At 37.4% G+C, this 16,607-nt stretch overlaps 1 protein-coding gene across 1 annotated transcript; it reads right to left on the bottom strand.

Annotated features, from left to right (window-relative positions):
- Positions 1-8,908: 8,908 nt before the first annotated feature.
- On the bottom strand, positions 8,909-16,155 carry LOC131776556 (paired box protein Pax-6). The gene is made up of 3 exons (XM_059092760.2): positions 15,944-16,155; positions 10,547-10,725; positions 8,909-10,032 (listed from the first exon to the last, which is right to left on the bottom strand). Exons 1-3 carry the CDS (start codon positions 16,098-16,100, stop codon positions 9,613-9,615), a joined length of 756 nt encoding a protein of 251 aa, XP_058948743.2. The 5' UTR covers positions 16,101-16,155; the 3' UTR covers positions 8,909-9,612.
- Between the last annotated feature and the right edge of the window lie 452 nt (positions 16,156-16,607).

The following is a 16,607-nucleotide window of genomic DNA, read 5'->3' as shown; positions in this document are numbered from 1 at the left end:
AGTCTGTCTAAGTTTGCAAACATGAAAACTCAGGTGGGGCTACTGGCAAGAAATTCTCTCTCCAAGCCTTATTCACAGTCGCTCCGTTCATCTTTTCGTTCCAAATTTGCTGTTGACAGAAAGCATCAGAAATGTAATTTGTTTTAATATAAACATATTTCCTCTGCATACTTTTTCTATCAACATTTAAGACTAGAGAGTGAACTGATTATTTATTTGTGGAGAGTAATTCGTCAAGGAAAAGAGAGAAGTAGGGTAACCTAATAATTACTCAGTTTTGTGCTTTGTTTTTGTGGAAGTTCTATTGTGCGTAATGCCTAGTGTGCGAGGATAGGATGATAGGACGGAGGATAAGTTTCACAGACATCCGAGGTTCAATTTTTATTACTTCCATAGAAAACAGAAGTAAATAAACTTTTTGTACCACATAACAAAAGGATAGACCAGATTCGATGAAACGTAATGCATTTTACACCGCTATTTGCTCAATGATTCCCTAAATTCAAAATTGCAGCGAAGGTGATTGCTACTGACGACATAAGGCTGTTTGTCTTAGGTGTTACATTTTGCAAACAGAAAGTTACATACTGACGAGGCTGTGAATCGCGTCTTAAAACAACCACTGTTGTAATAAAGAAATCTCTCAAAATAAACCAAGTCTACAGGTATACTGATATTTCTAGCTCTTTAATTTTTAAACTAGTTACCATTATTATAACCGAAGCACACACAAGCAAAGAGTTAAACCGTCAGGGAAAGAGAGTAAGTAGACACAAGGTTTGATTGTGTATGCAAATTACATGGCGGTATACTTTTGAAACACGTCGCTTTACCTTTCCTTTCCAAAAAACTTTTCGGAATCTAAAAACCTTTCCTGGGAATAAAAACGCCTCCTGATAGGAAACAAAGCATCGACACTTGGTAAACTCGTACTGATTACCTCATTAGCACCGAGGCTAAGAAGAAGGTGACTTCTAAATTGAACAGAGGCCTAATCAGCACTGTACGTCTTCAACTTATTAATGGACCTACAAGTTTCTTAGAGCATGTGGTGGAGAGAATTTCGCTCCTCTTTTCTTCTCTTTTTGTATGACAACACATCGCACCTTCTACACTCGAGAAAAACTTCAACTAACTTGAAAAATATTGAAAGCTTCCATTCATTCGAAAATTGTTCCATTAGCTTAAGGATGCATTTCTTTTATATGGCTTCACTTAATTTTACTCTCAAACCGACTAAACTCATGAGCCGATCGGGCAAAGAAAAGTCATTTTTGTTCTGTTGAAACGAGGAATGCTTCATAAGGGGACTTAGACTGCTGCGCTATTGTGAAAGAAAAACAACCAAGGAGTGAATTTAACTTCAGGGCTGTTTTGTTTTTCGATCCATCGTCACGGTCAAACTGGAGCGGTGCAAATAGCACTTGTGGTGGTGTTTTTGATATTTTGCGGCATGATTCAGAATACATATAGTAATCCCCTCGTTATTCAATATTCTTTCGTTTCTGCGGGTAGTTAGCGAAGATTAATAGAGCGGGAAACAATACAGGCTGTGAAGACAAAGGAGGTCGTTTTTCAATACAACCGGTGAAAATTATCACAATCTCTTGTTACAGTTATTGACTTAGCGTAAAGACCCGGGCCAACAAAACGTCTGAAAACATGGAAGTTTAACTTAGTTACCTGACATAGTAAGTCATCTTTATGACACAAACGTACTTGTTTTGATTCACGCCGAAATCACAACCGTAAAAGCACACACTCTTTAGTGCCCAAATGCAAATAATTTTACTACCAATTTATGTATTTCAAAGAAAGGTTCAGTGAAAAAATAACAACTCGGACAGATTTTATTCCGTGTACTCAAGTCAGTTTTATCGAACGTGAGCAAACAAACTTAGAAATTAGTCTTAATCTAAGCATAACAGATGACGGGTTCCCAGAGATCGCCATTTTAATGTCTTGGTAGCTTTCGCATTGTGCATGGAATTTAAGCGAATTTTCCTCTCTTAATGTATCTTTTGAAACTGAAGATAAGGGTTCAGATTTTAGGACAAACTTTCTTTAATCTTCTCTGTGATTGTAGTAGGACTTGCAATTATTAAAACGTCTTTCTTTTCTTCATAGCGCCTTCCCGTTAAAAAACGATCAACACTGTGGAAATATTGTCTGTCGTTTTAGTGAGACACGTTTGCCGGTTATTTTTCTTCTTTTTTTTCCCCTTTTGGCTGTTGTAGTTACCAAACGTGTAAGGACATAAAAGTTGTTGCGGTAGCCACGACATTTTTATTCAAAATTGGAACCCTTTCTGCAAGACGAAAAAAAGAGTTAAATCCTTTAAAAAACTGAGGGTTTTTCAATCTTGTTGTTACATATTTTTGAATAGCAATGTTGCTGTTTAATAGAAGGAGAATAATTACTTTTACCGCGTCCAAAACCGTATCTCCCTACCTCTCCCAAGTAATGCTGCCACCCCATTTTTGATATTTTCTCCCGTTTCATTATTTTGGAGTCGGGACAAAGGGCGATGAAGTTTCTTGAAAATGACCTGTTTTCAACGTTTTAGCAGCAAATAAGTAAGATGCTAATTCGTATGTAACACCTGTCCTCTTTTGCACTGATTTCTTGTGGAAACTGTCGCGCGACACGGGATTAAAGTACCTCTTATTTTTACTTTACTACATTACTTTTCAGTTTTAACGTATTTCTCGGTGGGCACATAGATTGCTAATCTGAGACAAATATCCCTCTTCAAAATGAAAGGCAGTTTTTCTCTTTCCGAAATAGGATGTATCCGAACAGTTCTACATCCAGTTGGCACACTGAATTGAGTAATGCACACCCCCTCCATTGAAGTATCAACATCTAGCAGTAGCAATATAGTCGTATGATGGCGTGTTCCTTGAAATCTTGTATGTTTTCCCGCGCACAACTTTTGTAATTTAATTTTTTAATGTGAATCCTAAATGATACGTTTTTAGGCCAAAAACATAATTCACTTAAGTTTCAAAGAACGCTTCTCGCTTAGTTTTCGTTTGATTGAAGCTTGAGGCAAAACATTAAAGAAAGGAGGACGATGCTCATTTTAGTTTCAGTTTCGAGTCGCACAGTTTACTATCATTTCAATCCAACTGAGAACTTGCCTGGATGTTATTTTTACAACAGCACACAAGATGCAAAGAGCTGTGTGTAAGTTTTTATTTATTCGCTCACTTATTATCAATACTTTTAACATGATTGCAAATGAGTTAACTCACAGCATTTTCTCGGGGGCGTTTTGTTATCAGCTTTTTTTTTATCAGTTTTGTCAGTCAAAGATGAAAAGATAAATCGAGGTTTGTTCACTAGCCCTTAACAAAAATAATTTTGTAAGCTTTTAGATACTGTCCCCAAAAATTGAGGTTCAGATTAACGAGTATCCTTTGCTCATGTGTGGTTAGTAGAGGCTTCAAAAATCTGTAAATAAAGCCAAAGTAGCGATTTTAATGTTGTGGAACTGTCCTTAAAGACCGTTTGTTTGTCCGTGAAGTCAAACGGCTGACTCGTGATACCAAAAAAAAAAAGAACCTCGAGGTTACATTTTAGAGAAAGCTTTCAGAAAGAAATTTGCATGACAAACGCTGTTTGTATACTTTGTGGCTCAAAATCAGGATAAAACGGCTCTTTTCTGACACCAGTGCACTCCACGTATAATATCTTTAAGATAGCAGCCTATTGTTTTCCTTGTCCACACGTTGTGGAACAAAAGGAACTTGTTTTAGCTAAATAGCCCAATAACAATTAGAAAGTGATTAATGCTGGGTAAATTGAATATCACTTTTAAAGACTTTAAAAGTCTTTCGAACCCCAGACATGGAATAAATATCGGTTTCCATTGATCGAAGTAATTAAAACTCGCAGCCAGATGATGCCAGCATTGAAAGTCGCACGGACGATTTTTTTTTTTAAAAATTGTTTTAAGGAACCCTGAGAAAATTTGAACGAAATCTATCGATTATTCAGCAAAGGTTTCAAACGATATTGAACGGAAGCCTTTAGATAATTAACAATTTAAGAACGTTTTAATGAAGCGTTATTTGATGTATGACACTTCGCCTTTTTAAGAAACTGAAAATTGGTTAAAACTTGTCACAGGTGATGAAGAGCAATATCCGTCGTGCCCGCTTTAGTCACTTTTGTTGACTTTAATTTGGCAGTTCTAATTTGTTTAAACCACAGTGTACAGAAAATTTTTTGAATTGTTTTCTCAGCCTTTGCTTTAGAAATCAATCTTGGCGCGCGAATCAAAATGAATGCCCAAGTCGTGATTTCCTTGCATTAATTTACAATATTTTAAATTCACCCAAACTTAGTTGTAGAAGTTGGTTTGATCTCTTATCCTTAGCCAAAAAGAACCTACTTTTTTCTGATACACATTCAAGAAATATCATTATCTGCTATTGCATTTGATTTCTGTTTAATGATCATCAAAGTTGATACTTTTTTATCTTCGTTGTGAGGTTCACTTTACATGTGAGAGCAGATGACAAGCCGGTGAAAAGCGCTCTGCTCTTCGCTCCATGTGTTCTCTTTTACCATGCGAGATAAAGTCTAATTGAAAAGGGGGAAAAATCGTCTCTCCTTTATATCAAGTAATCCGTTACTGGCACATCAATTTCAATCCTCACGTCGAAATGTTATTCCTAATTCCTATGAACTGATGAATTGATTAAAGAAACGTCTCCCTTTTTATCACCTTGGTTTAGTTCGGTATGATAATTTGTGGGCATATTTCGCTTCGCTTTGGATAACTGTCAGGCTGACGTGAGACACAGCTGTAAATCGATGCAAGGGAGAGCCTGGGAGATAAAATACCGAAGCCATAGAGTACACACGCTCTCAGTTATCATTTAAAACAAGGATAGTTTATAAAAAATAATTCTGGGGTTTACAAAAAGAAACCTTGACATTAAAAAAATTTAGAGACGTTTTTATCTGCGTTTTTCCTACTCTGGGCTGAAATTATTTCTAACTTTCGAAATTTGAAAAATAGTAAAAGATGTCATCGACTGAATTTAACCTTGAGGGTCTTTTGTCACTTATTATAAGTAAGCGGTTATTTTTTACCACATTTAGCACTCTATTTGATCAGCAAAACAGTTTAATTGGCTGCAAATTTAGAATTCGCGTTATTAAATATGTTTTAATACAAAGGAAAAAGCCAACAAGCCTTAAAAAAAGAAGACGAATCATGGTATTATTGAAAGAAAGACGTAAAACATAAAATGACCGAACCGATCAATAGGCCTGAAAAACGAGAACAGTGTCAAAACTTATAGAATTGCACTATTAATTTAAATGAAAAAAGAAACCGCAAATGACCTAAGTAATAGCTGTTAAATTGCCGGTAATATTGAGATACATTACGATTATTATCTCTCTTTCACATTCTAAAAGGTTAATTGCATATTTGAGAATTTCGGCCAAGATCACCGTAGAAGTTTTTACCTTTTCATAAAGTAGAGTAAACTGGTGTTTTCAGAGTCGACTTTTAAAAAAAAAGTGCCGCAAATGACCAGCCGCACAGCGAAGTTTCTCGACACAGATTTCTATGGACAGTTTTAAAATTTACTGTATTTAATTTCCGAAACTAATGAGACTCGGACTTCTTCATACTTGAGTAAAATAATTTTTAGAGTACAAACCTATCCTAATTCTGAGCTGGTACGTCTTATGATATGATCGGCTGTGTTAAGTACTTTTTAACAATACTCCATACTCTAAAGTCAGACCTAGCAAGAAAGGAAGTTTATGAATTAGAGTAATGAACTCTAGCGCACTGCTTTGTTTACTGGGACCGTGAACTATACTCGAGGTTATATGTCGTGCTTTTCGGCGTAACACCTCATTTAAGGTGTCTTTCTTTTCTCATGCCTCTTTGTATATGGAAGGTTCGTTGATGACAAAAGCTTATACTGGACTAGAATCGGACCCGAGCTGGTGAATGATGATACTTTTACGTTGCAGTCGTTCCAAGCCATGAAGGTTTGGAAGAGCATTATCTGTGTCGTCCATTTGTGCTGAGCACTGTTTGTTCCTAAAAATCCTTCTCGGATGCGCATCAACTTGGCTGGCAGGAAATCTATCGATGCCTCTCTAAGCAGGTATGACTTTTCTGTTCAACTGTGCTGATAAAGAGTTTGACTTTCAATTCGAAATAACGATGAGACTTCTAAGAGTACAAAATCTGTTGATGCACTCTCGAGTAGCGGGATTCCCAAGTTTAAAAAATCAGTCTTACTTTTCGAAATTAAGATGCAATGATTGGTATAGTACATTTTTTGACATAAAATCAGAATGAAAAAAAGAACCAAGATCAGGCATAAAGAAGAATTTGCATGAGCACTCCCTAGTCTTTTGTTGCTGTTCTTTAGAGGACCGAGGGATTTGGGGACTAGTCTTTTATGTAAGAAGTGAGGCTGGCTTTGAAATGTTACAGTGTCAAAAATTCCCACTGAAAGAATTAGCAAAGAGAAGGAAAGCCTTTTGTTTGAGTAAGGTATTCAAAATAAACTAGCATGTCTTTTCTCGCCGGCGGTTGAACTCTAGGTTCCCAAACAGTTAATACTTAAAATTCACTGCTTGTGGGGTCGGAAATCGACGAATGCAAGAGGGGGAAGGTATTTCTTTTAAAGAGAGGAAAGTTACTTCTGATTAAAGTTCTAAACAGCCAGCTATCCCTCCCTCGTTATGACCTTCTCCAAACTCCAACTTGTTGTACTTGGCTGGAAAGTGTGCGAAATTGATATTTGCTGCATCGGTCATGGCTTTGGACTCATGTCGTAACTCAATTAGATCGATACTCGTGCAGTCGAAGTCGTTTGGAAAGGTGGGGCTTTCAACGGTTACTTGAATCAGGGAAAAGAAGGCTATTGGGAATTGAAACTGTCTAATTCGAGATATTAAAGCAATATACTGGCATCGTGTGTTTAACGTTGTTGGAACAAATGAATAGTAACAAAGACGAGCACTTTAGAATCAGTTGAGGTGGTAGCTTCTGCTTAAGAAATGTTGATCAGTGTTAACACCACCCGGAACTCTAACAGTTACATCTATAGCACGCGAGAGCCTCCTTTCTCAAAGTTATAAAATTACTTAAATTTGTGATGGGGTACAAACTTAACATCCTTCAAAGAAATCTTGCTTTTCGTAAACATAAGACTCTTTTTGATGTTATGCAGTAAGTCTTTGAGCCTTTCGCCTCACACACTGGCAACGAGTGCTGCGGTTACAAGGTCTGAGTTAGGCCGTGGTTTCAAACAATCGATGGACTCGGGTGTACTTATATTCGTTAGTGCTTGATTAAGGTAACTGAGTATTTTGCCAGGGCATTTCAGTTATGAGCCCTTAAAAATTAAAGTTAAGACAAAACATGTAGCGTGTGATTGATCATTATTTAGAACGCGGTTTTGCTAGTTAACGGTTAAACGTCTTTAAAAAAAAACACCCTAACTTTTTAAAACTTACCTAAAATTTGTAGGTCAATTGATGGGTTTTTTGAAGCCGTTTTTTTTTTAGTTTGTTTTCTTCATAGGGACTGATTACCTCGAATGGCGTAGGAAACGGCTCTTTTGTCATAGCTTATTGTTTAACTCAAGCTTCGATTGTAAAATGTCCTTCTTCGGTTTCACTTTAGGAAGAAAATAATTAATCAGGGTTTTGAAAGGTATTGTATTTCTTACAATGCAAAAGCGTTTGGTGCTCGTATTATAATGGAAAAACAAAACTTCGCTTTGTTGATAAACTGAAAAAGGAAGAGTTGAATCGCATCATTCTGCGTTTTTTACCTGTAGGAAAAGTAAAGTACAACGATTGTAGATAAATATTTAGCTAAAGAACCCATATGTTTACTAGTGAATAATTTGGTTTCTCAGACTTTAAAGAATAGTAGTTACTTACAACACGAAATCAGGTTTGTTCACGGCCCACCAATGGATAAGATATGTTTGTACGTGACTTAGAAGATTCCCACTGGGTCCCACTGGCTCCCACACCGAAGCGCGTTCTGCATTTCATTGTCCTTCTCCTTTGGTAAAAGGTGTTCATAAGACAAAGTGTTGATGAATATTATTGTACATGTTCTTTTTTTCTCTTCATTATTTTGAGCTTGCAAGACGTCTGTAGATTAAACTGATAACGTATGGTGCCGCAGCTTGTCACTGCCTGAGGGCGTGTGTCTATATTTGCACTATCCGTTCCAATTCATTAACTCAGACAAAACGTAGGTGAATGTATTTGCCTTAACAGCACCTGATATTTGTCGCACCAAATCGCCAACAAATTGAATGTAGAGATCTTTCTTGAGCGACGCAGACTTCGCGTGAGAAGTTAACATCGTTAACTTTGAATAGAGACTTGCCTCAAAAAATCACGCACGAAAATATTCTTCTATTGTTATATTAATGTTATAGCTGTGTCAAAGATTCAAAATTATTCATCAAAAGAGGTTTGGTGTGGTTGACAACGAGGCAGACCTTTCTAACTTGTAAGGCTCCTGTGTTCCTTTTTTTTTAATATCGAGAAGTGAAAACGATTTCGAGAATCAGGATAATCTCACCACAGGGAGATTGCATTTATACATGAACAAGGTACTATCATGGTTGATTTGCTGTTATCCTTCAGTTATTTCAGTCAAGTTTCGCATCAGTATTCAGAAATCACGAAAATCAGTCATAATTTAACTTGGAGGTATATCAGTTTTATGGGAAAAAAGGTCTTTGAAATGAGCCAACCATAAAGACACGAATAACGTCCACTATGAAAGGTACAAAACAGTCGATGAATTGTCCACGTTTTTGGGAAGTTGTCACTTTCTTCCGCGAGAAGCATAACCTTTAGATGTTTGATCCTGAGTGAAAATCCTGTTCGATGAAATGGAAGTAATTTTTATTGAAAGTATGTTTTTGCAATTGCTACCTTATTTACAATTAGAGATAGATTACACGAGCTCAGTGCAAATGGTCATCAATTATTATAACTTTACACAGTTATTTGAAAAACTGCTAATGTCGGTTTTAAGCCTTGTGGTGATATCATCTAATATTTATTGCAGGACTAAAATTATGTATTCACATAAAAGTTGCAATACATAGATGATATGAAATGTGCTCAAATCCCATTTGAATAGAATATATTTTTTTTGGGTAGAAAGACTCAATAGTATATAACACAATTATGAGATATTGATGGTGATGCTACATGATGATGAAAACATAGCATGTATTGTGATGCTACTGCTGTATATTGAGGGTACTATATTTGTGTTTATGTTTACACTTTAGAAACACATGGATAATTATGACACCATGATGGTGTGTTTGTAAGTTGAGATCTTCACATTTTTATTTGTTGTTGTTTTTGATAGGAATAAACTGAAGAGGGAAGGGTCAGTTTTTCTGCTGTCACAGTAGTGCCTATGAGAATAAGTTGCTATACTTACGTGTTGCGAGGCGCCTAATTAATATGTACTTAATTGAATCTTATTGACAGTTGCCAACGCAGGTTGACCTTTATAATCCTTCTAGCCCTCTGAGCGATGGACCACTAATTTAAGGTATTAGTTACATTCCAGTTTCAATTGTTAATTGGACCGAAAGGGGATACATCGGTGAAATGCCTGAGAGTGTATGTCGGAAATGGTTGGCGACACGACTCAGGTGGGCAAGACAATGAATGAATAGGTGTTGGAATCATGTTACATGAAGGAAGGATTTCTCGAACCGGCGGAAGAAATGAAGACACGCTCGGAAGGTGGTGGGCGCGCTCATGCAGTCGATCGGCTACGTCCACATTTCTCGGAACTGATGACAATACTGATAGACTTGCACCTCTTGGTCTCTGAAATATGGGAAAGTGAGACTGCGATGAAGTTTCATGCCTCTGAATTCTTGAGTTATCTGGTTTAAGGAATGAAGGAATGCTTGGTTTGGTAAACACCTCTACTCCAGACTTTTCATGCTTTCGATACTTTGCTCTGCGATTTTTGAACCACACCTGTAAGAAAGGAAGACAGTCATTATGGAACAACAGCAGCAATATTTTATTTGAAAATAATGTGATCCTTATAACTTAATTTTAAAATTGTAAGAGTTAATTTCTGATGTTGAATGTCCCCTCGAACTGAAATGCAGTACCCAAAATGTTAACAAATAGTCAACTCATTTTTCTTTACCATGGATAGACACGGCTTGCTTTGATGTTTACTCAGTCAGTTTTAATGGAACTTTATGTTGCAAGTCTCACCCAATGATTCAAATTAGTCTCAAATCTTACTTTTACAGCTATTTAACTACAACATATCTATACCTCAGTGAAAGGCTATTGGTGATCTTTTTAATTTCATCATAAAATTACCTCGTTAAGGTATGTTCAATCACTTCGAGTCGATTAGCACTAGGTGGAAGTTTGCCTTATTTACCGCCTTGAAGCAGCTCAACAATTTCTTTTTAAATGAATAAGCTTTTTGTCTTTTAAGGTTTATCTAATAAATGGAGACTACTTTCATCACCTGTACTCTTGATTCTGGAAGATTTGTAAAATTAGCCAGCTGCTCCCGCAAGAGTACATCTGGATAATGTGTTCTCGCAAACGTTTGCTCCAGTACTTGGAGTTGTCTTGGTGTAAAACATGTTCGCATTCGTCTTGGCTTGCGTTTTCCTTTGTCTTCTTGGTTTTCCAAAATTACTTCTGTAAAGGTTTTAAAAAGGTTTAAATTACAATAATAAGAATACTGAAGAAGGCTCTGAGTGAATAGCCGTCTTTGGAAGGAATGATCTAAATGCGTTCTTTAGTGTGAATCTGCAATTTGTAGCTCGAAATGTTTCTCTTTGTAGACGTTCAGTGGTGTGCGTCGACATAGTTATAAAATATACTCAATTTAAGGTAGGACGATATTAAAGTGATAGAGAACAATTGTCTCAAATCCTACTGGGGGAAATTTCAGCCGATCGCATGGTATTACTATGATGTTTCCAGCTTTGATTTCTTAGCTGAGTCGAATTCCACCTGATACCTGCAACTTATTGCAATTAAGAATGAAGTATTGTTTGAGTAAACGAAGGAAGTGTTGTTTATTATTGGAATCCCACGGGTAAACACCCCTTACTATCCGCTAAGTATACTTTATACGCTGTGTAGTGCCTAGGTTTGGCGTGTTCCTTACGGCTATTTTAGGAATCTCCTTAAGACCGTTTTCATTGGCATCTTTCCGTCATTCTTTTGCGTATCGTTTGCATGAGAATGAGCGAGTTTTGAATAGAAAGATAGATTTACTATCCTGAGAACTATTTGTTTTCCTATTGTTTTTTAGAAGTGGAACGTACTTTAAGTCGTGATAGTGAAGTGTAAAAATGTGTTTGACGTAGGGTAGTTAAAATGTCGGAGGTCCTAATTGTATCGGGTTTTCAGACCTGTTATCGCACTTGACAAAGTAAAACTAATTCTGTTTTAGGCTATGATTTCGCCTGTTTGATGTTAGTCAGCTGAGGAGATAGGCGGCCTCATTATTCCTTTTAAGGCACGTGGTCATGACCCAGTAATTGGTGTCATTTCCGATAAGGATGCTTCCTTCCAATGTAATTAATCATTCTGCAAAGGCACACTAGCAGGGCACGTACAAATGTTGTCGGGTCTTATGCGGCGTCTTATATGTTAAGATAACCGTGGTACCGATAGGCAGCTGTCGCTTAGTTTGACAAATTGTTCTTCGTGTAGCATTTGTTGAAAATTAGCAGCCACCTTCACATTGTGTTGTTTCTTTAGTCAGTTCATTGTGGTCTTAACATAACTTACGTTGAACAAATATTCTGTTTCAGTCCGAAAATTTCGTGAGCTTGATTGACAAACTGGGTATTTTCCATGTCTCTGATAAACAAAATTTTTCATAAATCCTTAACTTTCAGAATGCTATTGATTTCAAATAGGTGGGACAAGCATAAACAGTACTAATTGAAAAGCAAGTGCATACTGTTGTTTCCTCGTTGCGATTCCTCGAAATGAAGCTCGAATTACCTTATTTAACATTCTCGTTAACAAGGTGCTTCGCAGTGATGTATTTGCTACATCATCTACAAATAAATTTGGAAACTTCTTTAAGTGAATTTGCAAGTGTTTTTAAGATGCCTGCTAGGTTTTGGTTCCCATACACATCAATGTTATTTTGCATTCTTTACCTAAAAAAACAAAACCTTCGTAATCGAGATTTGTATGCGGGTAGAACCGAAGAATTAAAGACTTAGTCCAAATACCAAGTCCTTCACAGAGTTCTGCGAAGCGTAATTACCATTCTGATGGATTTGATAGTGTTTTCCTCCATCCACCGAATGCCAAGCGACTTCCATGTACGACCTTTGCCAAGTATAGCGGCTTCCCATTAGATATAAACCGTGTAAATACTGACTGATAAGTGAAGCATATGAGGGCGAACAATTTTCGTGGGATGATCAATGGACAAGCTTGGTCCATTGAACTCAGAGAAATTTTACGTGTGTTTGCCTGAAGGCCTGCCACTTTCCTTACAGCAAGGGGTCCAGAACTTACTACACATATGCCGCCTGTCACAGCAATTGTTCAATAGTAAATTCATGTATAGCACACTTTCCGGTGAACCAGCACTTTTTCGACCATATCCAAAAAGGAAATCTTAAACAAAATGCATTGCTACAATCGAGTATTCCGAAGGATTCGCTGATGCTAGCAGCTACTTGTGGTGCTTCGACGTCGTGGTCTCCGTATGCTGGATCAAATAAAAATAAACCTCTGAAAACTTTACGTATACGCATGCTGTAGCTTGACCATTGCCTATGATTAAATTACAGTTGATTTATGATTTCTGTAAAATTCTTAAACATAGCAAAATGATTGATAAAAAACCTGAACATGTAGCGAGAAAAAAATTCAATGTTTTTGGTCAGAAATTATTTTGTGATTGGTTACAGAATTAGATGTATTTCGGTTCGTCTCTGGCTCCATATATGGCGGTTATATAAAGACAGATCACACAGATCAGAGTCGACCTAGAGACTTCTTGTAGCTTATGTCATAATCTTGTACTTTCATATAGTTTCTATTGCTTAGTGAAAGGGTCACACCAAAATGAAACGTTCAAAGATTAACATTGTGACCCGTAAAGTAGACGTCGTTTTGCACTAAAGTAATACGAATTATTGTGAACAGATGTTGGTGAAATTGACATAGCGTTGCCGCCCATTTACCGGATACCAGAGACATTTCTTCAACTTGGCAAATCAGGAAATATGCATATTTTTTCAGTACTTTGAGGAACTACTAACGCAACTCCCATTTGAGTAACGCTACCAAAATCAAGCGACCACCCAAAATACCTTTGTGAGCAAACAAAGCACCCGAGTATGTCATCGCAGATTAACCCATCACGACTTTTGGAGCCGTAGGCGACAGCTAGTAACAAATGCCAAATCGCAAATGCGACCTAATAAGCTTTTGAAAACACACACAAATCAAGGAAACAAATTTGCAACTTAGCACCTCAGCCAAACCCCATCGCTTAGAGAGGCGAGTTTTCTTAGTGTGACATAAACCTTGTAAACGTAAATCGAGTTATACAGGGCGTGGATTCATATCCGCCATGAGAAACAATTGATCACAAGTCTTTTTCTATGCTGATGCTAGGAAAAAGATCGAAATTATTTCCTTACTAGACTTCCATTTTGTTTAATAAAGCGAGAGAAAAGCTTAGTGATTTGCGGTTTGTTTTGCGTATTTTTCTCGGTTTGTTTCATGAAACTCGTTATCTCATCGGTACTACGTGAGGGATGGACACGATGGAACCGAGTTGTAATCATTGTACTTGCTCAGCCGAAGCTCGATTTAAATTGACATACCTCAACTCAAGAAACTACAAAGGCAGTTGTACATGGTATTTGCATGATACATAAAATGTTATGCGGTTAGCGGCAACAGTTATAGGGTTTTATTATTCAAACATGATGGCGATTTCTTCTAAGTTTGAAGTGGAAGCTCTTTTAAGCGGACACCCTTAGGACGCGGAAAAGTTGTCCTAACTAGACGTGTAAGCGACAGATGGCCGCTTAGTATGGCAGTATCAACATAGGATGTGTACGAGCAAACCAACCACATAAACGTGGCCCTGTAATTAATCATTGCATTGTGAAATCATTGTGACTAACAGGGATGTGAAGTTGATCGATTAAAGTAAGACCTGGAGGCTAATGGAATTCCTTTCGGGTGTCTGCTTACGGGAGCTTAAAAGCAAAAGAATCGTCTGAATCGTAACTCAAAAAAGGGCTTGCTAATGTTAAAAATAACACCCACCAACGGGAATCTGTGACCAGCGGGTTTATATGGAGTTTACACAACCTCGTGAATGCACTCGAAAGTAGTGCTGTATGTTTACCGGAATGTTCGCGGAGAGCTTTTACTGAACTAGCAATTACTAAGTGATGACTTTGGACGATGAATTTGCAAAATAAATGTCTTCTTGTACTGCCAAACGAACACTGCTGTACGCACTTTGACTTCATGAAAAAAGGGCATGCATAAATAGTCTTATTAGAACATTGATAACAAGGTTGGAGTAAAGTTAGCAATTCCGACATTTCGATTATTCCAATAAACAACAACAGCTGTTGTCACCTTGTTTCCACCGACCAGTGTTTGAAGGGATATTCACTGTTTTATACAAAAACTACGATTAACACTTGTTTAACATTAATAAAGAAATAAATTTCTCGCGAGATTTCTTTCCAACGAACAGAAGACGTTATCGAAAATTCCAATGAATCGAATTTATGTGCGCTCGAGAACTCATTTCCGTAACGCAGAATCAGGCCACAATGCAAAAAAAACATATTTTCCATGTAATACAATGATGCGAAACTCTCACCCGAAGATTACATGAAACGATGAAAAGCAAGACAGCAAAAGTCTAATCTCTAAAGGAAGACATGACGAATTGATACCTCCCAACAATTCGAGAGCAAGGTGTGATGAATTGAATTCGACAAAACATAGATGTAAGGCAGTAGCTTTTCCTCCTGGCTGCATAATTTTGTGCATACCGTTTTAAGTCAACGTTTTAGCGAAGAATTTGTCAACACTGGACAAGAGCTGAGCTTTGAGCGAGGCGACACTGTTGGCAACTAATTTAGGTTGTAACACCTATCAAGTAATTATTAGGTTCTAAACTGACTTTCGACACACCGCAAAACGTGTTTTATAAGCTGCAAAAAGTGTATTTACAGCCGACATTTTCAAATAACTGTAAAACCAGTTATTTTCATGTTAACGTCGGTCGACAAGTGCCTAAAAGTTACAAAGAAGCGACATAAAGAATACGAAGACCTTTCTAATTGTATTGATGAGTGCAGCTTTCTACATTCGCAGCGGAAATGTATGGTGCCTGTAACAAACTGCAAGTTTGACGCTGAAATTAGACATGACTTTCTTGCATTTAGAGAGAAAACATACCTTGTTAAGTGTCAATGTATGCCCTTATGTCCGTTTCGTTGCTTTTCTTTAAAATGAGCCACATGGTCCGGTAAACAGTAAGAACACACAATGAACTGTCTTCGTGTCATTACGTGCCTGTCACCAGTACCTCGCAAAAACATTGTGTCTTCACGAAAACGCGAATTTCTTTAAAAGGAAGGATTAGGCTAGGATCGATTGAACTAAAATATCGCCAGTTAACCATGAAAAGACACCCGAGAGGAGAAGAATGTTTCTGGGCGTTCTTTCGCCCTCGCCTACATGACAACAAACCCACCATTGTCGTCGCATTTGGCAACTTTTTTTAACAAAGCGCAGGTCAATAAATATGACCCCATCGTGTTCATAAACCTAACTTGAAAAATTTATCTCTCGAAAAGCTAAGGAAAAAAAAAGAGAACTACGGAGGTGAACAAACCTGCCAGTCGGTCAGCTAACGACATTTGTGCCGGGATGATAGGCCTATCTGTCTCGTGTTTTTTGCCACCCTTATATACCAGGTGACCTGGTGTGGTAGAACAGCTCTCGTGCCGTAGGATATTAGTGATGTTAAATGGTGAATATTTCGTTTCCATGCCAGGTGACTACCAAATTAAGAAAAGGAACCCTGGAGGAAGGATCAAGAACCGCAAATCAGACTGTACTGAAATGTGCCGTCAGTGCACCAGACTGGAATCCTTTTATCTTCCGATAATGGGAGGGTCTTGTTGTTTATCAGGAAGTAAGTGCAATCGACCTCCGTACACAATCATGTCGCGTTTTACACACACTTACGATCACAAGTAATTCATTATTACTTTCGCAAATATTTTTAAGCTGGGTTCCAGGTGATTTTTTTATTACATAATAAAAGATAATAAATTCCTTAACTCGAAACCTTTTAAATTTGTGCCAATGTCTTATGTTTGTCAACCCCTATAGTGTGATACATCACTTTTCCTTGATATTGCCAAACTCATTTAGGATATTTTTAGCCACGACATAAAGTTTCGTAAACTACTTTGGTTTCCGCCTTCATTCCCAACTCTTGGCTCGAATTCAATACTATGATTCTAAGGTATCACTACAAACGTCATTTTCCT

Source organism: Pocillopora verrucosa, chromosome 14 (assembly GCF_036669915.1).
Source record: "Pocillopora verrucosa isolate sample1 chromosome 14, ASM3666991v2, whole genome shotgun sequence".
Taxonomy (NCBI): domain Eukaryota; kingdom Metazoa; phylum Cnidaria; class Anthozoa; order Scleractinia; family Pocilloporidae; genus Pocillopora; species Pocillopora verrucosa.
Note: the sequence above shows the minus strand (reverse complement) of the source record. Positions and strands in the feature narration are given on the sequence as shown.